Below are 24653 nucleotides of genomic sequence, written 5' to 3'. Positions count from 1 at the left end.
GGGGAAAGGAGTTCTTATGGCCATGAAACTCTTCTTTGGCTTGATAATTTTTTATTTTTTGCTTCTAACTATTAAGAAAGGAAAAGGAATATCTATTGATAGCAAGAGATGCAACAGGATTGCTGCTTGATTCCAGAGTCTCCCTTTTATTTGGAAGGAGAGGGTGGTCTTTTTGAGTTTATTGAACAGAGGTTAAAAGAAAATGGACATTTAGTTATTGTGGTTGCAGAAGGAGCTGGACAGGAATATGTTGCTGCAGATGTGCATGCAGCAGGTAAAAAGGATGCATCAGGGAACAAGCTACTTCTTGATAATGGTATATGGTTATCTGACAAGATCAAGGTAATATGCATTATCTTTCCATCTCTTCATTGCATTCTCTTCACTAGCTATAGATATATAAATATTTGGAGATGTGTACAGTAGGTTGAAATATAGACACCTTTAAACTTAATGAACTCAAGACTGCAGAGCAGACAATTGGCCATCTTTTCCAGATTTGATTCTATAAATTTTATGATTTATGTCGTAGCAAAAATATCTACTCCAGATACAGTTGTGCATTTTATTTTTCTATAAACAGACTTATGCTGATGGGATAGCTCAACTTACTAATATCAGTTTTGTAATGTCAAGAAGCAATTATAATCTTTTTATTTTCTTGTTAGATTCATTTTCTTGTGTTCCCCCTCTTTTTAATCATATTACAGTATGTTGTGAGATTGTGAAATGAAAATTTTGTTAATGTGGACTAATGCCTGTCCTAACCCCTTCCTTAATCTAGCTCACTTTTTATATTAGATTTTATTATTTCTCATACAGTCGTATAAAATAAGATTTCAGTGAATTGCTATATGATAGAACTAATATCAAATCAGAATATAGAAACAGAAAATAGAAGAAGAATAGATGCAAGATCAATGTGATCTTGATCAGTAAATTGTATTATTGCTGAAAATGTGTATACAATGATGAAGAACTCCTTCCACAAGAGAGTAACTTCCCTTCCCAATTACAACTTCTCCAAAAACTCCCTCTTACAAGCTTTCCCTCCTCTATTGATAATACACTAGTCTAACTAACTAGTAAGGGTATTCTAGGAATTCCCTCTTTATTTAATTCAAACAACTCCTAAACAAACCTCTTTTCTACTACCTTATGCCTACCCTGTCAATACCCCCCCCCCGAAAATTGGGAAAGTTCTCCTGAATCCAGGTTGTTGATTCCCAGAGAGTTACGTACCCATATTGGTTATCTAATGGATGAAATAACTCATCTAAGTAGGCATCTCTTGGAGGGTCACTAAATCTGTTCAGCTCATTTCCTTCCACATGATGCGGTAACTTCATTGTCTTGACAAAACCGTTATCTTGACCTCTTGGTCCAAAAGCAAATGATTTATTACCAATATTGATAGAACTGTGTCTTCCTCCAAGCTTATTAGCCACCACCCCTAGTTGTGGAGGCCCAACTTCTCCATTCATCGTGACTCCATGAAGGTCTTTAGCTTTCGAAATCTCATTATCCCTCGTTTTTGATGAAGTGACAGATTGTACACAAGTAACATCAACTAAAAGACTTTCCTCCTCCTTTGCATGAATAGAAGGAGAGTTAACACTTGAGCATGGATTTTCGGATGATAATCTCAAAGGGATGCTCTGATTCGTAGCTTCTTCCAAACTCTTATTCTCCATTTGATTTTTTTATTCGATCAACAAAACTTTCCCTATAATTTCAGATAAGGAATGTAAATCATACAGTTTTACCTCTGCTTGTAGTTCCTCCTTGAGCCCATTCAAGAATACTCCTTTCACAATTTCTTGATCTATAACTCTCAAGGTCCCACCGTACTTCTCGAATTCCTCCACAAACTCCTCTACTGAACCCGTTTGTTTGAGAGATAACAACTGTTCGAATGGATTCTGAATCATAGATGGTTGAAATCGGTGAATCATGGTGATCTTGAACCCTTCCCAATTGGGTCTCGGAGTACACTTCTCCCACCATTGGTACCAACTCAATGCCTTCCCCTCAAGTGTCATAATGGTCACTTGCATCTTCTCATCTTTCGATAATTCTTTCAACTGAAAGTACCTTTCCAACCGGTGAGTCCAAAATGCGTCATCGCCAGCAAAAATCGGAATCTCCCACTTCTTCCGCCGGTGCGCATCCTCATCACGTTCTTGTTTCCAACTATCACTGTCTTGTGCCATATTTCGTGTAGACACCATTAACTAACAACCAATCCTCGAATTCTCAACAAGAATTCACACAAATCCCAATCTGAATTTTTTGGATTTCCGGCAAAAATTCATGAATCTGAATTTTTTGGATTTCCGGCAAAAATTCATGAATTCCTAAATTCTGAATTTCCGGCAAAAATTCATGAATTCCTAAATTCTGAATTTCCGAATCTAAAATTCTAACACCAAACAACAGTAGCAATAGCAATTTTCACAATCTAATTTTTTTTTAACAAAAAAAAAACACAGCAGTTTTGATGCGGTGATGTGATTTTGGAATGCTTGAGGAAAGTTGAATTAGTCTATCAATTCGAAACAGAATAAATTGATAGTTCTTTCCCTAATTAATTCACACAAATTGCCAACCATTCACAACTAAAATCATATGAAATTGAATTAGTAAGCCCTCAATTCGAAACTGAATTTTCCAATTTACCTTGGAATGCTTCCTCTTCTTCTCCTAGTGTAATTCAGCAATTTCCAACATCCAAACCTTAGCATTCAGATTCTGACTTCGTCCTCTCCGCGTCACAACTCAATCGTCTTCTTCTTCGCACAAACCCTAGCCTCACGAATTTGCTTGTGTCTTCTCTATGTCGCAAAAATCAGATTTCTGTTTCCTCTTCAATCAATTTCTACTTCTGCGATTTCCCATATTATTCCTCCACAAGTGCGATTCGTAACCCTAGCAGCAGAATTGGTGGATCTCACTTCCCTCAGGCACCAAGATTGGTGCTTTGATACCAGTGATAGAACTGGTATCAAATCAGAATATAGAAACAGAAAATAGAAGAATAGATGCAAGATCAATGTGATCTTGATCAGTAAATTGTATTATTACTGAAAATGTGTATACGATGATGAAGAACTCCTTCCACAAGAGAGTAACTTCCCTAACTGATTTCCTAAATCAGTTCCCAATTACAACTTCTCCAAAAACTCCCTCTTACAAGCTTTCCCTCCTCTATTTATACAATTAATACACTAGTCTAACTAACTAGTAAGGGTATTCTAGGAATTCCCTCTTTATTTAATTCAAACAACTCCTAACAACAAACCTCTTTTCTACTACCCTATGCCTACCCTATCACTATACTTTTTAATAGAGGAATTATGAATGTGTTTAAAAGGCTGAGCGTTTGGTACAAACAAATGTGACAATCTTATTGTTTGATGAGCATTTGCTTTCATATCTTATTGTCACAGGATCATTTCACAAAGGTTCAAAAGATGGTGATAAATATGAAATATATAGGTACTATAATGAGTTTCTTATACTTTAATTTGATGTATTACTTCAATATCTAGGTAGATTTGCTAAGAAGCTAATTATTGTTACTATTTTCACTTTAACTCGGTATTGAAATCTTCCAACTGTTGATTTTGGTGCCATTTCAAATTTTCATTTGGGTTCTTCGTACAGATCCAACATACATGATTCGAGCTATTCCGAGTAATGCCTCAGACAACATTTACTGCACCCTTCTTGCTCATAGTGCTGTTCATGGAGCTATGGCTGGCTATACTGGCTTCACGGTTGGGCCAGTGAACAGTAGACATGCTTATATCCCAATTGCTGTAAGTGTGGTTCATAACTTCTTTTCACTAAGTCACGTTTATATTCATTCAAGTTACTTCTATTATTAAAATTTATGCTGCTGAAAGTCTTGTTCAAACACCATAGTTTTTATTTTTATTTTTCTATTTATTTTGTGAACAAGTGTTTATTATTTTCATAACCAGTAACCACTAACCAGTAGAAAACATTTAGAATAAACAGCAAGGGATGGGGAAAAGATTATATATTGAAGAGCTATTGGATGGAGCCATTGAATGAATTGCATGGCATCCGGACTTAGCATTTGTGCTCATCAATCATGAATCATCTAAGAAACAAACTATTCCAAATGCTTTAGTCTTATTAGTATAAGGCCTATTAGTAACTTTTTCTTATTTGGTTGAAGAAGCTTTCTTAATATCCATCCACCTTTGTTTCTACCAGCTTCTTCCCTAGCATCCTTCTGCCATGTTTTCATTTCCATTTAGCATTCTTCTAGACAGATTTTTTGTTATTGTTTTTTAGCGCATAAAGGAAAATACCCTTCATGAGTCTTTTGAAGTGATTTTTTCTTATGGGTAAAAGAGCTGAACTTATCTTGAGGACCAGCTACTCCGAAATCATGTAAATATGTTTAACAAAAAACTAAGTTCCAGGGGGTTTAGGAATTGGACCCTGGAAAGAGATAACAAATAAATGTAGTATATCTGAGGTGTGTGTACACATATTTTTGTAGGACCGTCTTAGCACATTCTCCCACTGTCAAAAAGTTTAATGCTGTATGATTATTGACAGAAGATTATGTTCTACTTGTACATTACTTTTCTCATAATGTTTTAGTTGATGATAAAACATGTTTTTTGCAGCGTGTGACTGAAAGAACAAATACAGTGAAGCTGACAGATAGGATGTGGGGTAGACTTCTTGCATCAACAAATCAACCTAGTTTCATTTCCTCTGACAAAGAAATAATCCAAGATTTAAGTAACATCAATATTACCTCTACCTAGCTTTTATGGCTATTAACTTATTTTGTTGTGAATTTATTAGCCTTCAGATTATGCATTATTGTTATTTGGGCACTAAAAAAATATCAATAATTTTACACCACCCTTTTCACCTTACATTTAGGACCATCTCTACATAAATATAGTTATCAGATATTCATTCTGAATGGCCTTTCACTTCATCACTAATTACACACACAGCCTTTTCAATTGAAGCAAAGCATTTCCTATTATCAAAGCATAATAATTCGAATGAAGGGAAAAGCTGCCGAATACATTGTTGGATGAAGGAAGAGGCATGATCCATGTTTATAGAGTTTATTCCTTTGACTGCGATTTATTATAATAAAAAAATGGTCATGTAATGAATTTTCAGTTAAATTTATTGTTTTAACATCTTAATATTTTGATACATGAAATGACATGAATATGGAAGAATAGATTTAGTTAAGAGTATAAAATTTATGCACTGACTATGTAAAGATATATATATTGTCAGTGCATCATCTATATTTTTTTTTGTATTACTTCTTTTGAAGAGTCATAATTATTGAAGACGAAGGGTGAGAGATATAGTGACAATATAAAAAACTCTCACATCATCTCTATATACATCTTTTTCTCTTATTGGATAAAATTCTAGAGGCTAGGCTATATGTCGTATAGAAGAAACTATGCAAGATTTAGTTACCCTTAGGATAGGATCCTCTCTAGTACTAGACTATGAGATTAAGACATATGGTAAAAAAAAAAGTTTCAATGGTTATAATTACATGTTATTTTCTAATAAAAATTCTTGAAAAAAATTTCATTTTCATATTCCTGGATTGGTCTCTCATACTAGAGAGAAGTTGGACTCTAAGACTTATAATGGTAGAACATATTTTTAGTATTAGTGAAAAAATTTATTTTACTTTGATTTAGTGGTGTAAAGTTTAGAGAGATTTAAAAAAACAAAAAAAAATTAAGAGTTCAATTCTTATGAGCGATACTGGTTATGATGAATTACAAACTATAAAAGAGATTAGTTCATTATTAATATAATACAGTAAGATTATAATGATAGTGTCAAAACAATTTATTTTTATTTTTCGTACTTACGTGTCAAAACTTATTTATTTTGATTTTAGTATTATCCTAAGATGAAATTTGTTAGTGGTGACTTGACAGATATCAAACCGGAAGACATTAAAACATTTATATTCAAAACATAACACATTATAAGGATCAAATATAAAATAGAAACATGTGCAAGACATTATTCCAAATTAACAAGTTTATAACAACAACCTCTGCCAATGAAGAAAAAATCTCTATTTTACATAAGCCCAATTATAATATCAAAAGTAGCTTGAATTATCTGTCACTCAACAATTAACTAAAATGTGAATTGGAAATGTTGGAGGAACAGTATATAAGCAAGCAATAAATGTGAGCATATTTTATATTTTATGTCCTAAATATTATTTTATTATTATTTAAACTTAAATATATATTTCTCAACCAATCAAATGAAATGCACAGAGTAACACATTCTTTTGTACAGCAAATATTGACATTCAATAAAGTCAATGAAACCTCAAAACTCATTATGTATATATATGCACACATTCAATTCCTTTTAACTACTAACCACTAGTTGGTAGTTAAAGAATTTTTTTATTACAACAACAATCCACACTTAAGCTTAAAATGGAAAACAAAAAACAAAAGGAAGAAAAGACCAATCAAATAATTAGCACACATAACTTTGCCATGGAAATGAGAATTGAACTAAGCCAAAGATTTCAATTGTAAAACCAGATCTATGATGAACTTGTCTTGAATTTCCTTATTCAACAGAAACTCCTTCCATTTCATGTGATTTTCTCTTATATGTTTCCCTGGCTCTTTATCAACCTCCACCATAATAGTATTCACAGCCTTCAATAATTCCTCTTTACCAAAGTACCCATCTTCATCATTCCTATTCACCTCTATACCTGCCTCCAAATCATAGGCAATGAGCTTAGAATTGAAAAACTGGTCACCCTTGAAAGGTAAAAGCACTAATTGGCAATCATTAACCATAGCTTCTATCACAGAACTAAAACCAGCATGGCATATATAGCACCCAACACTTTTGTGTTTCAATATAAGTTGTTGTTGCAACCAACCAGTGTGCACAATTCCCCTATTCTTCACTCTTTCTAAGAACTCTTTTGATAATATTCTTTCCAATTCACCATTGGCATTGGTACTTGATGGGAAGTTTAGGACCAAAATGAATGGTAAACCAGTGAGTTCTAACCCAATGGCTAGTTCCTTAATTTGATCATCATTCAAAAATGTCTCACTACCAAAGGAACATAAAATAACAGATTTTGCTTGGAAATTATCTAACCATTTAGACCATTTTTCTTCAAGCACATCATTTGATGGCTCTGGGACAAGTGCACCACTTAACAGAACTTGTTTACCAAATTGCTTTTCTATGTAATCTAGATAAACTCCTTCTAATTCCTTGCAACTTTTAAACAATATAAATGAGCATTCACTAAGGCTTTGTAAAACTCTCTCGTAACCAGTAATGTTTTCACCAAATCTTTTAAACAGGAACATAAAGTCCATGGCTTCAAAGGTCTTAAGGGAAAGATTGGAACTTTGAATATACCCAAGTGGGGTTTTTTTAAGATCCTCAAAAGTGATGCTTCTTCCTTCAATGCCATGAAGTCTTGAAGGCACAATGATGTAAGAATCAGAAATAGCAGAGTAAACAGAGAAATGAACAGATTTGATGCCAAGTTCAGAAGCTAATTTTGGAAGCCAGTTTTGTGCAAAGTCAAAGATAACAAAATGGGGTTTAAGTTCCAACAAAATGGACTTTACCTGAGTTTGAGTAAGATCAAGTGCATGTATAAGATTTGCAGCCAAATCAGGTGGAATATCAGCAGTGTTGCTTATACCATTTGGGAACTGAAGAGGGACAATTTCAATGGCTGGATTTAGATTGAAGGTTGATTTGATTCTAGGAATGTTAGATAAAGCTGACAAGAAAGTGATGTGAACTCCATGAGTATATAACTTGTTGGATAACTGAACAAATGGACTAATGTGACCAAATGCTAGGAATGGAAACATAACCACATGAAGTTTATCATTTTGCATTGTTTCACTGGACATCATTAATATCTTTGATTTCTATAACAATTCTTGAGATTGTTCTTGATGTTTAATAGAAGAGTGATCCATTGGGGTTGGCCTTTAATACACTAATGTTTTAATGTTTTACTTTTACTCACCCGTTTCTCAAATTTGATGTCTTTGTCTTCTCCTATTGTTGCAAATATCTTCAATGCTTTAAAAATTAAGAGTTAATTACGTTTTTTAATTATATTCTTAATACATCTCATATTTCTCTCTTTCTTAATTATAAAAATAAGGTACTAATAAAAATATTATTTCCCCTTTTTTTAGTAAAGAATTAATCCATTTCGAAGATCTAGTGAAACCTTTTAATAATTATAGAGATTTGGTGAGACCTTATACCACTACTAAATTCAATATATTATTTAATAAATTTTTAAACTAACTAGTTAACCTTAAATATTTTGAAAGAGGGTGTAGCACTTTGCATGTTAAACTATCTACTTTTGTATACTTTAATGTTTTGTGGTTTGGTTAGGTTGCACCTACCTCTTAGCACAAGACTTTTGTATTATTTTTTTGGTGTGCTAAAATAAATCAACACAATATAGTTAGGGGTGGCAATATGGGCTTGGCTTGACGGGCCAGCCCGTTCGGATGGCTATTTTTAGCGGGTCGGGCTGAGGATTTTAGCCCAAAAACCCATATTCAGCCCGTTTTAGTAGCCCGTTTTTTAGACGGGTCGGGCTGGCCCGATGGACCATTGTTAAAAAATAAAAAAACTAAAGTGTGTGACACTGTGCTGTGCGAGGGGCGTGGCAACTGGTTTCTTCTTTAGAATTTACAAGTTTTAAGTTAAGATGTTATGTTGTTATTGTAATATTGTAGACTTATGTTTGTGATTTTTTGTTTTAAAAGACATCTATCAAGTTTGTTGATTATTTTTTGTCTAAAAGTTTTAATTATGTACATTTTGGAGGGAAAATGGGTCAGCCCGTCAGCTTGCCAGCCCTGCAAAATATGGGCCGGACTGGCATTCTGAGCCCTTTTCACAATACGGGCCAGGCCAGCCCTTATTTTGGCAGGCCAATGGTGGGTTGGGCCAGGGCGGGCCGGCCCACATTGCCACCCCTAAATATGGTACATGCAATAATTGAATTTCTATATAAATCATATAATAGCTTGACGAACAAAGTTAAAATAGTTAGTTTAACAATCAAGAGAATTTTAGTTTGTTTTTTATTTACAGAAATTTTTTAAGATGACCACATAGATATAAGATGAAAAAATAAAAAATAGATATCATCAAATTTTAGATGTTCAAATAACACTATTAGTAATTAGTTTTTTTAAAGAGGAATATTGCCACGGAAAAATAGAAAATAATGAAATAATTTGTGAGTTATGTGATACTTCCCAAATCTTTTATTCTCTTCTTTCCCATCATATAAAACAAACAAATTTAAAACTAGACTCCGTTGCTCTTTAAAGGTCGAAATTATTAGGTTTTGGTTGTGAACAAATGGTAAAAGTGATTAAAATAATGAGATAAAAAATAATATGTAATGAATAAATTTCATATAAATAAACTAGGATAAGACTTAGGTGAAATTAAGTGGAGGTCCAAATGGACTGATATTGAAAAATCAGTAGATGAGATGTGGTTAGAGTGAAATGTCATTCGAGCCAATATTATAGTAGCCATAGAATCATTGGTGAAAATAATTAATGGACATTATTGGTGAAAAAATAGTCGTATTTTTGGTGATTAAAAGGGTAATTAGCATCCACAAAAAATTGGCTAAAAAAATTTTGATGTAAAACATGAAATAAAAAAGTAATGTAAATTACCAAAAAGTTGTTGGTCAAAACGCAACTAAGTTATGTCTTCACAAAATTTATTTATAGATAAAAGTTTATATATAGAGTAGTTTAGAGTTTAAGCGCATCATTTATTGATTCTTAAAAAACATAAATAATAAATAATGTTAATTATGTAAAAAATTAGACTAATAATATATAGAAATTTAACTCTTATTTATAATCGATTATAAATTTGGATGATATTTCATCCGATATAAAAAGGTAGAAGGGAATAATTATGGAAAGATAGATGTGACCCTGCTCTTAATGACTATTTAGACGACACGTCATTTTCCTATACTTACATTGTTGAAGGGAGAAGTTACGGAAAGAGAAATGTTACCCTAACCTTAATGTCTTTAGATCACACATCCTTTTCCTTATATACAACATATGGTTAAACTACGGTTAGAATAAGAGCTTTTATACTATTAACATATTATATATTATTTATACATATAAGTGATAAATAATATTTTAACCATATAAAATTTTTAAAGGGAGTGACAATTGATTGAAAAGAATCCATCCATCCTCTATCCATTTTAAAATATTGTGTCATACTTCCCACCATCTATCCTACTTACCATACTTTACATTCAAATCAAACTTAATTTATTAATGCTATGGAAGGGATTAACTTATTCTAAGAGTAAGTTTAAAAAATTTATTCCATATTTTAGATATCAATTAATGTTTAAATATAAACTATTGAATTTTCCTATAATTGATGACTAAAATTGAGAGTAAGTTTTAAAAATTTATTTTTAGAGTAAATTAAATGAATCTCCTCTCTAATGGTGTACGTTTAAAAACAGATTTTTTGATATTTAAAAAATGTACTTCAAAATCATGAAAAAATGGAACAAATAAAAAAAATAATAGTTAAACTTGGAAGAAAATGGCCTTTTTTTATTCATTAAAAAATACTTAAATGAAGAGAAGGTTACAAAAATGTCTCAAAGAGGATATATAAAAAAAGAATACAAGAAGATACCAAGATTAGAAGACATTCATGGGGTTGGCAACTAGTCATTGTTAGACATTGCTGATTTGCCTTTTTTTCCAATGCTCCAAAGCCAAATTTACTTTGGTTGCCTTAATCACATGTTATGCAAATGTTTGAAGGAAGTTGAAGATAATATCATTTTGACCTACCTAGATATATATAGACCAGATTCTTGCAAGCTAAATAATATTCTAAACTTCCCACACATTTTGTTGATTGATATATATACACATGTTTGTCATAAAATTGTTGCTTGGTTACAAGGGTGGAAGTCAGACCAGACTTTGCCTTAAACAGACACAACCTATATAGTATATAGGAGTCTGAGTCTGACCTGTTAGTCTATTTAAAAAAATTTCAAAACCTATGTCTGACCTGTTTAAAAGTCTGGCATGACCTGTTAGTCTGTTTAAAGACCTATTATGCTATATACTCATGAAATAGGCTATCATGTCTATATTTTAATGAGCTTATATGTTTATTTTTATTTAGGTCCATCTAATTCTAATAATTAAATTATATTTTTATATTAATATCAACATTCTTATGTAATATAACTAAATAGGCCGGCCTGTTAGGCTTAATAGGCATTTTAGGTGGCCTAAAGTCTGACCTGTTAAGCTAAATAGGCTTTTTAGAAAGCCTGAACCTATTCTGTTCGTGAAAAAAGTCTGGTCTGACCTAGCCTGTTATAGGTCAGATAATAAGCCCCTGATAGGCGGTCTAGCATGTTTCTACCCTTACTTGTTTATCGAGAGAGTGCAATATCGAGATCATATTATAGTACTTACCAAACCAAGTAGATAAACTTACAAGAAGAGAAAAGGTTTTGAGAAAATTTTGGTTAATTGTATAAGAGTAGAGATGGCAAAACGGGTTGTCCGACCCATTTAGCTTGCACCCACAAATGTCTTGTAAAATTTAAGCGGCACAGACATGCATTGACTTAATGGACAATTCATTGTCTTGCCCGTTTTAAAACGGGCTAACGGACTTGCGAGCGGCCCGCGAGCATTGTTGAATAATTTAAAAATATAAAAAATCATATAATAAATAAAATAAAATAGTTGAAGATAAAAAATTAGTAAAAACTTTGATATTTTATATGAATTTTAACAAATTACATTAGATTATAATTTTTTTAGAGATTAAAAATCACATTATATCATAACTTATTTGAATTTTTTTTAATTTATCCTTAAAGTATGTTCGTGGGCTGGCTGCGGGCCGCCCACATTGCCCAAAGGAAATGTCCGCAGGTTTGACAGGCGAAACAGACAAATGAACAAATTTTATATGTCATACCCGTAAAGAAATGCAGACTATGCAAGCACGCCCGTAGGCATGTCTATTTTACCATCTATATATAAGAGTCTTCCCCCGTGGAGGAACAACTCCCTTTCTAAGTAAGACATCCTAAAAGAATCTCTATGTGAAAGCCATAGGCTTGGACGGAGCCTTTGAATAAATATATTTTATTTGTTATGCATCAACTTTATAAGAAAAATTTACACCAAATTGCTCATTTAAAAATTTAAATCCCCCGATAATAATAAATTTTAAACAATGATCACATCCATAAGTAACCACTACTGAATAACCCTACAAAACCAAAAAGTGTTATAATATAGTACATAACAAGATGATATCAATTAGTAGAAATAATTAAACATTGCTATCGGAAAACTAGTTTTTGGACTGAGCTGGCAAAATAAACCCATTTTTAAAGCTCTAGACTAGACAAACACAACAATGGTAATTTTATTTATATTATAATGTATTTGGAATTCCTACACTTATCTACGTAACCCCTACTGAATAACCCGACAAAACCATAAAGTGTTATAATAATATAGTGTAGAATATAGTATATACATAACAAGATATGGCATCAATTAGTAGAAATAATATAATCAAAAAATGCTATCTGACAACTAATTTTTGGACTGAGCTGGCAGAATATTTCGGAACTCAGAACCCATTTTTGAAGCTCCAGTCAAACACAACAATGGTAATTTAATTTTTATTTTAATGTATTTTGGCATATTCCTACACTTATCTACGTACACTAGAAAGTAGAAACTACCACATTCAATCACATGTTGCAATGCGAACTTGGGATCCCTATTAAAAAACAACGTGTCCACAAACACAGCTCCATGATTTTGCATGCAACCCATGCATGAAAACCTCATCAACACGTGCCACACCACACCTTGAAGTGTTGCCACCAAACCCTCCACTAATCACACTTACATCTAAACCTCAAACAATACCATATATATCTCTCACCCTCACTCTTTTCCACTATCTTCTCATCCAAAAAAAATCAAAAAATTCCAATATGGCTGAAGCCCAATACCAATACTACAATCAACAACAACAACAACCTAAAACCACCCAACTTGCAAAGGTGGCCACCGCGGTCACCACCGGCGGCTCCCTCTTAATCCTCTCCGGCTTAATTTTGGCCGGTACTATCATTGGCCTCACCATTGTGACCCCGTTGTTTGTGATATTCAGCCCGGTGTTGGTCCCCGCCGTGATCGCGGTGGCCCTCTTGAGCCTAGGGTTTTTGTCCTCGGGGGCCTTCGGCGTGGCAGCGATCACGATGTTGACATGGTTATACAGGTATGCTACCGGTAAGCACCCAGTTGGTGCTGACCAGTTGGACACGGCGCGTCAAAGGCTGATGAATAAAGCGCGTGAGATTAAGGAGTATGGCCAGCATCAAATAAGTGAAGGAGGAGCATATTCTTCTTAATCTTGAACTTGCATGAACATTATCGTTGTTGTTTTTCACTTTCAATATTTGTCTAGTTATATTTACGAGACTTGAATTTCTTTATTTTCTTCCTTTCTCTCTTTCACTTTTGTATTTTCGTTTATTGTGGATCATCAATCGTCATGGGTTGTAATGTCTTCTCCTAGTGTTGCATGGAACTATTGAAGAACGATCTTTTTATTTATCTTGACAAATTGTAAGTTTTATTTTTATTGTTCTTCTACACATGCTAAATTCGTGTGCATTTTTATTTTCGTTTTCTTTTGGCTTCTTAGACGCTTGAAAGCTTACATTTGGCATTTTAGATATTGAATTTCATAAGTCTCACATAATTCACATAATTAAAATAAGAATATTGATACATATCTAGATCCATGTTCTTTCTTATCGTTGTTTACATCGACATTTGATGTTCCTCGTGTTAACATTTTCAACAATAATTAAGCTAGAGTTAAAAAAAATTAGATTACTTAATCTATAACCCTTAATTAAGCTACTAATATAATTGTATATCACTAATATAATTGTATTAAAATATTGCTTTGGGTACGCAGTTTTTATTCTCGAAAATTACTTTTTTAAGTTAAATTGATTTGATGAGTATTTGCATATTTAACTATTTTTAAAAAAAGTGAGTACTTTTATAGCTGATGGAGCACAGTTTAGTTTGAATTGAATTGTCGTCACTAGCGTAAATTGGTTACAAATTATGGTAAAACAAACAAATTTTGAAAGAGGGGTGGGGCCCTTGGCATACCTGCTCTTTAAGGAAGCTCCTAAAGCATAGGCTTCCAACGAAAGATGTTTACATAGAAGAAATGTGCTTCCAGATACCCATAACTTGCAATTCGTTTTTTACGTAGGAGAAGGTATTGTCATATTTATTAGGTATTCTTTGGAACAGGATCCTCTATACCTATGTTTTATGCTTGTGTATGGCTGGTAAAGATCTTTCCATCTATAAGATTATGGTATTCTTCAAGAATAATACTACAAGTATTCATGACCTTTCCATCTATAAGATTATGATTCCATAATTTGATCAACAACAGTCTCCAACACCTGCCAAATTAACCAATCTTATATTAATTATTTGCAGAGCTTTTATACGAAGGAATGACCCGATTTATGAAAAATGAATATACATATAGATTAGAAACAAAAATGTCAAACTGCATCTTAAATAACCATAGGTATAGATTTCTAAAATGGAAAAGAAAGATTGCTACTTACAAAGCCAATTGGGGGGATTTGACAAGTAGAGGTGCATGCAATTTTGCAAAAGCCTCACATGCCCAAGGAATGTGACAATCTGCCACCACTCTGCCACAAGAACAAAATCATTGTTAGAAATCGGTATGGAAAAGCATATATATTATTGGTAGTAGGATGACTTTTGAGTTAAAGCATTAAAATGACTTACTGTTACTCATTTCTATAAAAAGCTAAAGAAGATACAAGTAGTGAAATTGAGCCCTTCAAAATAACTTACCGTTGCCTTCTAACAAATGAGGACCACATAAATATGATTTCCTTCTCATCTTTGGTAACCTCATATTCATCAATCAACTGCAATCGATATTTACAAAAGTGTGAATAATAATAGAAGGTGCAAGTATTTACAATCCCAAACTTAAGCCTCAACATTATGCTGATTCTATGCGGGGTACACGTCAATACAAATCCTCTGTCCCAAATTCCTGTATAATTCTTGTCTTACTCACTTAAATCTAAACATGTAGAGATTGATATATCAATTTTGTAAAATAAAGTTAAAATGATGTGTAATTTTTATGTGTTGACAAACTTTTATTCATCTGCTGCATGGAGACATAAGGATTATGTGATGGAGGATCTTCAATCAAAATATGAGAAATTTTATTTTGAGTAATATTATATTCTCATATTAATATTGACAAGACATGTGATTTTGAATGAAATTGACATGTTATTTTAAGTGACATGTAATTTTTATGTGTAAAATACAAGTACTACTTAAGGAAAACAATATACACCACAACTGTGGCAGCATAAATGTCATAACAGGTTAAAAAAACTATATCCACCAATCATACTTGATTTGGTCGATGTTTATGGTATAGTCTTGCATACACGATATATGATTTGGTATACATCATATCTGGACTAATACTTATCTGTTGTAGTATAATAAGAGTTGCGATTAAAAAGAATGAAATCATAGAATATCAAAACAAATTAAAAAAGACTACTTATATGTTTGTGCATACCTTTAGATGTTCAATATCTTTAGTGTCGTCATCAATTTCATCCTCATTGTCTTGACTTGATAGAACCTCTTCAAGTGACATCGGCTTTAAGCAAAAGGAGGAGACAAATAATGATTAACAAATCTTGAATCAATGAAGCTAAGGATTAAACATGTTGAATCAAATAAAACATACCATAATATTTTTTATAAAGCTAAGAAATAATATTATTAAAAAGGAGTCATCAACCCCATAAAAATTGAAATGACAAGCTAAAGCTAGTAGTAGTAAACTTAAGACACGTAGAGAAAATATTTTGCAACTACATCTACTACATATAAAAAATACTATCTGATTTTAAGGAACTTATAGCCTGAAACCTCATGTCCACACCTACTTCAAAAGTGCATCAAAAGCTTAAAGAATTGTGTTTGAGCGTGTCCTTGGTACTCATCAGTTCATGATTTTTTTCACGACAATATAATAGTGACATGCAAAACAGAATAAAAGTAAATATTAAAATGGGCGTCACTCATCACCTGGTATTTGGTAGAGTGATAAAATTGTCTCCTGCACAGTAGAGAATTGCTGTAATATATTGAAAAGAACCACGTCAAATAATCTGTCCATTAAGTTATTTATAGCAAGAACAAAAATCTCAATCGACTGCAAAACCAGTATAATTAAGTGTTACATATGAAGGACAATTTTACACCATATTAATTTAGTGATAAATGGAAAGTAAAGCTCGAGTATTTGATTGAACAGCTTGCTAATTGACACACGAAACACAATAATGTTGTACAATCTAAACTTAGCAACTTCTCTTATAACAAATCAATCTATCTCTATCTCTTACATTCATAGTCTTTTCGTTGGGTTTTATTAGAACCATATAGCATTGCTCAAGAAACGCAAATAACATATCAATGGCCACATGCAATCATATCCTGAGTGTAACATCTTGACAAGCTTCTATAATCTATCAGTTTATATATCATTTAGTAGATTAACCTACTTCTCAAATTGAAGAAGCTATCTTTATTTACATATTAAGGCACCACTGATGTATTGGAAATTTATATTACACTAATTGGTATTGTACAAAAATAGCATTGCTTGGGAGACTTATATTCCAGTAACATTTTAGCATTTTAGTTACATTGAGGGGCCAAATGGTTTCTCATAGTAGTCATGCATCTATGAACTTCTCAAATTCAAGAACTTGCTTTTAATGATTCAAACGATATAGTCACATACCTTTGTGGGTGAGAATTCTCAACAGGTAACTTTCCTTCCTCGAAAACTAGTTGGATCGGAGGAGCCTCATCAATGGACTTATCAGATAACTTTGCTTTCTTAGTAACCTTTTGCACCGCAAGAGTCTCATTAACACCCTCAATTGGTAACTCCACTCTCTTGGGAACATGTTGTTGCATATCAGGATCCACATTATCAGGCACACCTCTTAACATTCCTTTTTTGGCTACTTTTTGCACTATACGAGTCCCATTAGAAGGCTCTATTGGTGATTTTCCTTTCTTCACTATGTGTGGCACTACAAGAGTCTCGTGATTAGATTCAACATGTAACTTCTTCCCTTGCTTGGAAACTTGTTTCACTATAGGTATGTCTTGTGTAGGCTCTATAACTTCTTGTACCATAGGAGTCTCATGACTAGGCTCACCTTCTAACATCTCTTTATTGGGTACATGTTGCCCTTGGCCTTGAAGAGTCCCATGACTAAGCTTAATTGGTAACCTTCTTTTCTTGTCTACTTGTACAATAGGAGTTCCATCACGAAGCTTTGCAAGTGACTTCACTTTCTTAGCAACATGTTGGGCTACAAGAGTCTTGGGATCAGGACCAATCAATAACCTCCCTTTCTTGGATACTTGTTGCATTGTAGAAGTCTTAAAACTAGGCTCACCTGGTAACATTTCTTTGTTGGGTACATGCTGATTTGCGGAAGTCCCATGACTAGGCTCAACTAGTGACTTTCTTTTCTTGGCTACATGTTGTTCTTCAGGAGATAACTTCACTTTCTTAGCAACTTGTTGCACCTCAAGAGTCACATGGTGAGACTCAACTAATAGGTTCCCTTTTTTGGTTACTTGTTGCTCATTCTCATGACTAGTCTCAATTGGTAAATTTTCTTTGTTTGCTACTTGTTGCATTGCAATAGTGTCATAGTTAGACTCAACTAGTAAATTCCCTTTCTTTTCTACCTGTTTTGCTACTTGAGTCTCATGTGCAGGCTCACTTGTTAAATTCCTTTTTTCAGAAAATTGTTGCACGTTTTGAGTCTCATTAACCAATAACTTTCTATTGTTGGGTAAATCTTGCATTACAGGAGTCCCATGACTAGTTTCAATTGCCACCTTACTTTTTTCAGCAAATTGTTGCACTCCATGAGTCTCATTACCAGGCTTAGTTGGGAACATCCTTTTTTCCACAACCTGTTCCTTCACATCAGTCTTATAATCAGACTTAACTTGTAACTTCTCTTTGTTGGGTACATGCTGCACTATAGGAATCTCATGACTCGGCTCAACTTGTAGCATACCATCACCCTTATCCGAAAACTCATCAACTCTATCTTGTACAAGGCATTCAGACTCTGGGTCTGTTAGGTCTGCATTGTTTGAGTTTTCAAAAGATAGATTCCTTGGTATTTCACGCATAGCTGCCAGATTTCTACGCTTAAATGGTTTGGCACTGCATATAGATATTAGTTCATAATAAGAACATCTGCATTCTCATAATCCAACTTTATTGTTTAAATGAGTATTGCAAAAAGCAAAAAAATTAGACCAAGCTTTCTATAATTTAAGTTGTTCAACTAACATTATATTTTATCTCAACTACAAAAAAAGTAAATGCCCCACAACCTATATCTTATTTATATTTAACACATTTTTCTCATTCTCTATTTCATTTGGGTTTGATGCAAAAGCATGGTTCTTAAGGGAGAACCAATTTAAAAACTCCCAATGAACATGTATCTATAACAAAGTATATGGGGTGGAGAAAATTTCAAAACAATGTGAGAAATAAAGTAGCTTACCGAAGCATGAAAGTTTCTTGTCTTGGATTAACATCACCAACAATCTGGATGAAAAGTAATTAATAAGTTTCCAGAGTAAACAAATTATAAATGCATCTTGCTAAAACTTAAAACCAGTCATCCTAAAAGATTATGCTATTAAGTAACATATAACTTGTGATGTGAGGTCTCACATGATAAATGCATATAGTTTTACCTTCAAAAGATTTAAGCCATTTTGAAAATTTGAAGTAATAACCTACAGGAGAAAAGTAAAATTAAACGTTACTAGTGTTTAAAGTTGAATAGAATACTGCATGAAAACATCTAAAATAAACTATCACTTAGCGTCACTTTGATTTTTATTTCTATGGTATTTTTAAAATACTTCTGCATGTATATAAAAGAAGACGTACAAGGTGAGTAGAAGATATAGATTAATATATATAATATCAGATATGATGATATACAATAATACAAATATTTTATAACTTCACAAAAAAAGACAGCATATTTCACAACAGAGAGGTACATGAAAACATAATATCTGACATTTTGTGTGAAGATATGATTGATAAAATATATAATGTAATAAATTTATTTTATTTATCTCAACACTGCACTTTGACATGGAGAGGATCCCTATTAGTTGCAAATATGATCTTATCCCTCAAAGTAAAATGCAAAAAAAAAAGTTGAAATAACAATATTAATGCTCTCTCCGATCACAATATTGGCATAAATAAAATTATTTATCTTCCTGTTTGAACTTTTACAGTTTATTCTATGAAAATATTTTCATATAAAGTGTGGACATGAATGAACATGCTGAATGGAGAAGATAAAACAAAGCTCATGATCATAGAATGTAATAAGTTAAAAATCATACAAAAGGTCCCTAATTGAAAGATTAAGATTTCCTATTATTCAAAGAGGTATTAGTAAACAAACAATTTAAAATTAACTTCATGCTAAGCAGCAGTAATAAATTTACAAAATTGAAAAGAATGTTTTTTAGATAAAACTGTTCTAACCTCAAATACATCTGCTTTGATAGACACATTTACAGTTTGATCAACCTGCAGAATAATTCATATTTCAAACTAATAGTTAAATACTACTGCGTAGTAATGAGAAAGCTTGAAGAGTTATGAAGATTACTGACCGTAAATTCAAAGTCGAAAAGGTCATGTGATGAGTGCATGTGATATCTTACACCCTAAAACAGCCATGACAGAAACATTGAAAACATGTTCGTGTTGAATATCTATATCCTTAAATTAGTAGTCAGAAGTAGTATCAACCTTATAGCTTCCACATCTAACCAAACATAATGGACATGCGAAATCTGCAGTGACTGCAATAAAGCTTTCAGTTACTAGTTGCCAAACAACATTAACAACTAAAAAATAAAGAGATAACAGTATAAAATCCTAGCAGTAACTAATTGTTTGGAAACTACATTAATTAATCCATCAAGAAAAATAAATTAAACAAGATTAAGGGAGCAACATTTACATTACCTTCTGTTTTCCTCAAACTATTATGGCAATACCTGTAACATTTTTTTTTATAAAACAGAATATTAGAACAAGATCATTATTTCTTCTAATAGGAACAAACATGAAAGGGGACCAAAGGAGAATTACAAAACATTAGAACAAAAAAGCTCCCTGGTCCATTTCCCACTTAAAATTAAATTCTAGAGCATAAACTCACAAAGAGAAGAAAAAAATTGGTTGTCTACTATTTTAAATTATGGTTATGGTTACTACGATGATGGTTGTAGTTACGATAATTATGGTCATTGCAATGCAAATTACGGCCGTTGCGAAGTGATTTTGTTGTGGTTAAAAAATATTCTTGAATTTCATGTGGTTTGATTCGGCCTAATACATTTCGATGAGGGCCAAATGCGACTCGATACGATTGTGGTCCAATGCGGCTACTTAATTATCATTCGGTGTCACACCACAACTGTGGCATGATAAGATTGTGGATGTCATTGTAACCGCAATATTGCAGCTGCATTACATGATTGATCCACAATTTGAAACAAAGATCATTTCACAGAGAAATTAAAATGTAATACCTGTAATTAAAAAGGACATTTCTTTCTCTCAACCTGAACCATACAAGCAGGTACAAGTTAAAATGTATCCCATAATCTATTTAAATTGCATCCCATATGCATATGAAATTTCCATATAGAAGCAACATGGTTGCATATGTATGGTTGAGAAAAATGAAATTTACCTGATGAGACGTGCTAATGATGGCGATAATATATCACGGCTTGAATATGTAAAGTAGGGAGATCTTTCCTTGGACCCATACTCTTCTGCAGAAACTAAGATTTGTAGTTTCTTTATTGTAGTCTTTGGAAACCAGCACACCACAAAGAAATAAGATGCAATTATTACAAGTTCTACATAAAAGAACAAAGTCTTATATGGTGTTTGTGTGTGGGAGTTTTTCTACGTGTGTGAAGATATTGAAGCTAGAAATAACCTCATAGTAAGATTTATATGGAGCTTGAACTGAGATGCTCTGGTCCTTCTCTACACACTGCAAAATAAGAAATCGGTACACATCATAATCGGGAGCAATATTTTAAATTGTGATCACAATTGTACCGATTTTAGTCCTTATAATGCGGATTGCAGTTATGATGATATTAAATTTTTTGTGTTTAAAAATTGTTTTTGAATTTGATTCAGTACAATGTTATTGTTTTGTGTCATATTAGACCACACCATTGTGATTCAAATTCACATCACAATTTTATTGGATGACGCAGTTGTAGATATCAATGTAACTGCAACATTACAACCATGTCGGATGATGTTGTCCACAACAACTACAAAAGTAACAAAATCAATACCCATAGAATAGCATAATATCCTTTAACTAAGCACATAAGAAAGCATAATAAAGAAAATTTTAACCATCAGCCTCATATACCTTCAGATAGCATGGAATTAAATCAATTGACATAACAATCTCTGCTCCTTGTCCCGAAACAAAACTTGGAGAACAATCCCAAGCACAATAAAGAAACTCTAAAGATGCTTTCCCACATAAGCATAACTCTCCTGCTATTGCTGTCAACACAGAATGAAATGAGAAGGAAGATGAATTCTAGCAATGAAGAACAATTTTGAATGTTTACAAAGAGATTGTGATTACAGGGAGTTAGGAGGACAACACTTCCTCCTTAAAAGAAACAAAACATTAATGAAACAAATATTTTTTATTAAATTTAGTGTATTCTTATAAGCCTTCTTCTGTGGTTAATCGCAGGATGTTGAGTCAGGATCATAGTCCTATGAAGATAGATAAAATGGACAAGCATTCTTGCAGTGTAGAACAAAATCTGGTGATGCATAAGTTGATTCATCAAGACCTTAATGAAGCTAGTCACATGATAGAGCAGATGTGTAATACAAGGCACAAGTCGATGCACCACATTCAGAAATTCTCAAACAATTTGGTGCATCAGAGTTTTACTAATATAAAACAGCATCATCCTCTTGATCCCTCAATCAACAATCAAAGTGATGCTTATCCAATTCAGTAAAATCACTCAGGCCAATATTCTTCAGCTCGATCAAGAACAAGCCAACATATTTTCCTCTGATTTCAACATTCACAGATACGGCTTGGATCATTAAATGTTGGGCCAATCAAGGCCTTCATGGCCCAACCCTATAGTATCACTAAAATAGCAAGTCTTTGTATCTTGTTAGTTATATTAGTTAAGGCCCTTCTATTTTTAGTTAGTTAGTTAAGTTTTGGGTGTTACTATATTTTGTTGTACATTTAGTTAGTATATAAGGGCCTTTCCTTTTGCTTAAGAAAATGTGAATTTTTTTTTATTCTTGATTTAATAAGAAGAAAGAGGCATTACTTTTCTTTGTATGCTCTTTACAATTCTGATACATTTCATCTTCAGCTCATCAATGGAAGGTAACTTTCTAAGATTTTTCTTGTCCAAAATTGGGATCACATTATATGATGTAGCTGAAATATCATTGGTTGTGGCAACCATTGCAATCTCAACAAGTCATGATGATTATGAACCTCGGGGGCAATAATTTGGCCTCATCAGAACACAATGCAACTGTGATTTAAAACTATGATTACACCTGAACCAAATGTGGCATACTCCATCTAGAAAAGAACAATTTAACACCACTCATTCACTCTTTCGCATTGATTTGCTTTATTATTTCAGGTTTTACTATTTTTTGATTCATTAGGGAAGACTTTTTGTGTGTAATCTTTATGCGTTATTCAAAAAATGATAATCTTCTTTTTCCACTAAAAAGAGAAGTATACAAACATATAAAAGTGGCTACTGCTAGCTAAAAGTATATCTCACATTCATCAGAAGGTATTGGGTTTCTATTGGCTTCAGATGATGAGTTTCGATTTTTCACTGCAAGCAAATAGTTAAAATGAATAAGGAGTTTAGTAAAATTTGAGATATTTCTCTTAATCTAAATTGGATTATAGAAGCATATACATACCAGTGGTGAAAACCATGAGATAAAGTGAGCCAGATTTAGCCTCCTCAGCTAACTTATTAACTTCAGGGAGCTTAAACTTTGCTTGGACTTCAGCATCTCCATCAATCTCAGGAAAATCTTCAAACTTGAAAATTCGGCTAATTCGATAATCAGCACAATACTTTTTGTTGGTAGGTTAAAACAAAAAGTTTATGCAGCATAGAAACTTATTAGATAGAAGTTAATAAACATTAAGAAGCTAGTTAGCACAAGGAGTATAAGTTATTTAAGTTTAAGATGTACTATTCTTACCTCTGCATTTCTATTATTTGGAGTCTGTCTTGCCAAACAGATATACAAAGGTAACACATTCTCAGTTTCATCAATCCTCAATGACATCGAAACTTTCATTTTTATCCTATGTATTCAAAGGCTATATCATATTAGCATCTCAAAATAAATGTTTAAACTATAAGTAAAGTTAGAAAATATAAGGTAACAATATAATGATTCAAACTAAATCATTAGAATTTGCATAATATGTCAAAGGGAGTAAAATAGGAGAAGGAAGACACACTATGATATATTTTACCTCTTGTGCTTAGCCTTTATCCTGTAGTCTAAACATCTGTTAAGGAATGTTGGCTGCAACAGAGCAAAAACATACTCTATTAGCTAGTTGACAATAATGAAAAATATTTGCAAAGAAAAAGCATATAACATAAAATAAAAACAGGAAGAGAAAAACATAATATTTGCAAAGAAAAACATATTGCTTCACATGCAACATAATTTAGAAAAGGCACAAAAAATAATTTACAATGGTAGATAATTTTAGCTAATCAGATAGAGTACATTTTCTTTAGCCCGATGCATGAGAAAGTTGTAGAGCTCCATAAGCTGGCAATAAATTGTGAAGCTTTCTTTTGGAGCAAGCATATCTTCCTCAGAAAAATGCACACTACTAGGACTACTAGGATTACTTGTTTGTGTTGTGCTTCTAGAATTTCTGCAGGGGCAAACAGATATATATATATATATATATATATATATATATAAGCATTGTTTTTGTTACAATCATTTTGAAAAAAGAACTATAGTTGTTTCCCTTTTGTTGGAAACTACAAAGACAAAATTTGAGGATGACACATTTGGTCTAAAAGAGAACATACGATGATTCACCAACTTCAAAGTCAAGTCCTAGCATTCTGATTCAAGAAGTTTGAGATATATATATCACTTATCCAAGCCTTGAAGTATGTGAAATTTTCTCAGGC

At 32.7% G+C, this 24653-nt stretch overlaps 4 protein-coding genes across 8 annotated transcripts in view; 2 read left to right on the top strand and 2 right to left on the bottom strand.

Moving 5' to 3' along the window:
* The window catches only part of LOC109336022 (ATP-dependent 6-phosphofructokinase 4, chloroplastic), an 11985-nt gene extending 5247 nt beyond the window's left edge, over window positions 1-6738 (top strand). For 2 of the 5 annotated variants that reach the window (XM_019572351.1, XM_019572353.1), the window contains 4 exons: window positions 118-342; window positions 3450-3498; window positions 3667-3821; window positions 4668-4975. In XM_019572351.1, the coding sequence (XP_019427896.1) occupies window positions 118-342; window positions 3450-3498; window positions 3667-3821; window positions 4668-4811 (573 nt within the window). In that variant the 3' untranslated portion in view covers window positions 4812-4975. Of the gene's footprint in view, window positions 1-117; window positions 343-3449; window positions 3499-3666; window positions 3830-4284; window positions 4292-4585; window positions 4976-6539 lie in introns of those variants that run through there. The other 3 variants (XM_019572352.1, XM_019572354.1, XM_019572355.1) reach the window with 3 other exon arrangements.
* Window positions 6379-8069, bottom strand: LOC109336024 (UDP-glycosyltransferase 79A6-like). Its single transcript, XM_019572356.1, has one exon. The coding sequence runs from the start codon at window positions 7971-7973 to the stop codon at window positions 6582-6584; it is 1392 nt and encodes a 463-aa protein (XP_019427901.1). The 5' UTR covers window positions 7974-8069; the 3' UTR covers window positions 6379-6581.
* LOC109335464 (oleosin 1-like) lies at window positions 12944-13776 on the top strand (the record flags this gene model as incomplete). Its single annotated transcript, XM_019571599.1, has 1 exon — window positions 12944-13776. A coding segment is annotated over one exon (627 nt), but the record flags the coding sequence as incomplete, so codon positions are not given.
* Window positions 14515-24653, bottom strand: LOC109335463 (polycomb group protein EMBRYONIC FLOWER 2-like). Its single transcript, XM_019571598.1, has 21 exons — window positions 24549-24653; window positions 24232-24385; window positions 23969-24021; window positions 23689-23794; window positions 23398-23557; window positions 23234-23306; window positions 21830-21893; window positions 21377-21433; window positions 21122-21243; window positions 20958-20990; window positions 20389-20420; window positions 20170-20222; window positions 20031-20084; window positions 19900-19944; window positions 18887-18930; window positions 17080-18537; window positions 16359-16407; window positions 15841-15924; window positions 15084-15160; window positions 14825-14914; window positions 14515-14653 (listed from the first exon to the last, which is right to left on the bottom strand). Exons 1-21 carry the CDS (start codon window positions 24581-24583, stop codon window positions 14515-14517), a joined length of 2982 nt encoding a protein of 993 aa, XP_019427143.1. The 5' UTR covers window positions 24584-24653.

Source organism: Lupinus angustifolius, chromosome LG20, assembly GCF_001865875.1.
Source record: "Lupinus angustifolius cultivar Tanjil chromosome LG20, LupAngTanjil_v1.0, whole genome shotgun sequence".
In the NCBI taxonomy this organism is placed as follows: domain Eukaryota; kingdom Viridiplantae; phylum Streptophyta; class Magnoliopsida; order Fabales; family Fabaceae; genus Lupinus; species Lupinus angustifolius.
The sequence above is the reverse complement of the archived record's forward strand: the minus strand, read 5'-3'. Positions and strand labels throughout refer to the sequence as shown.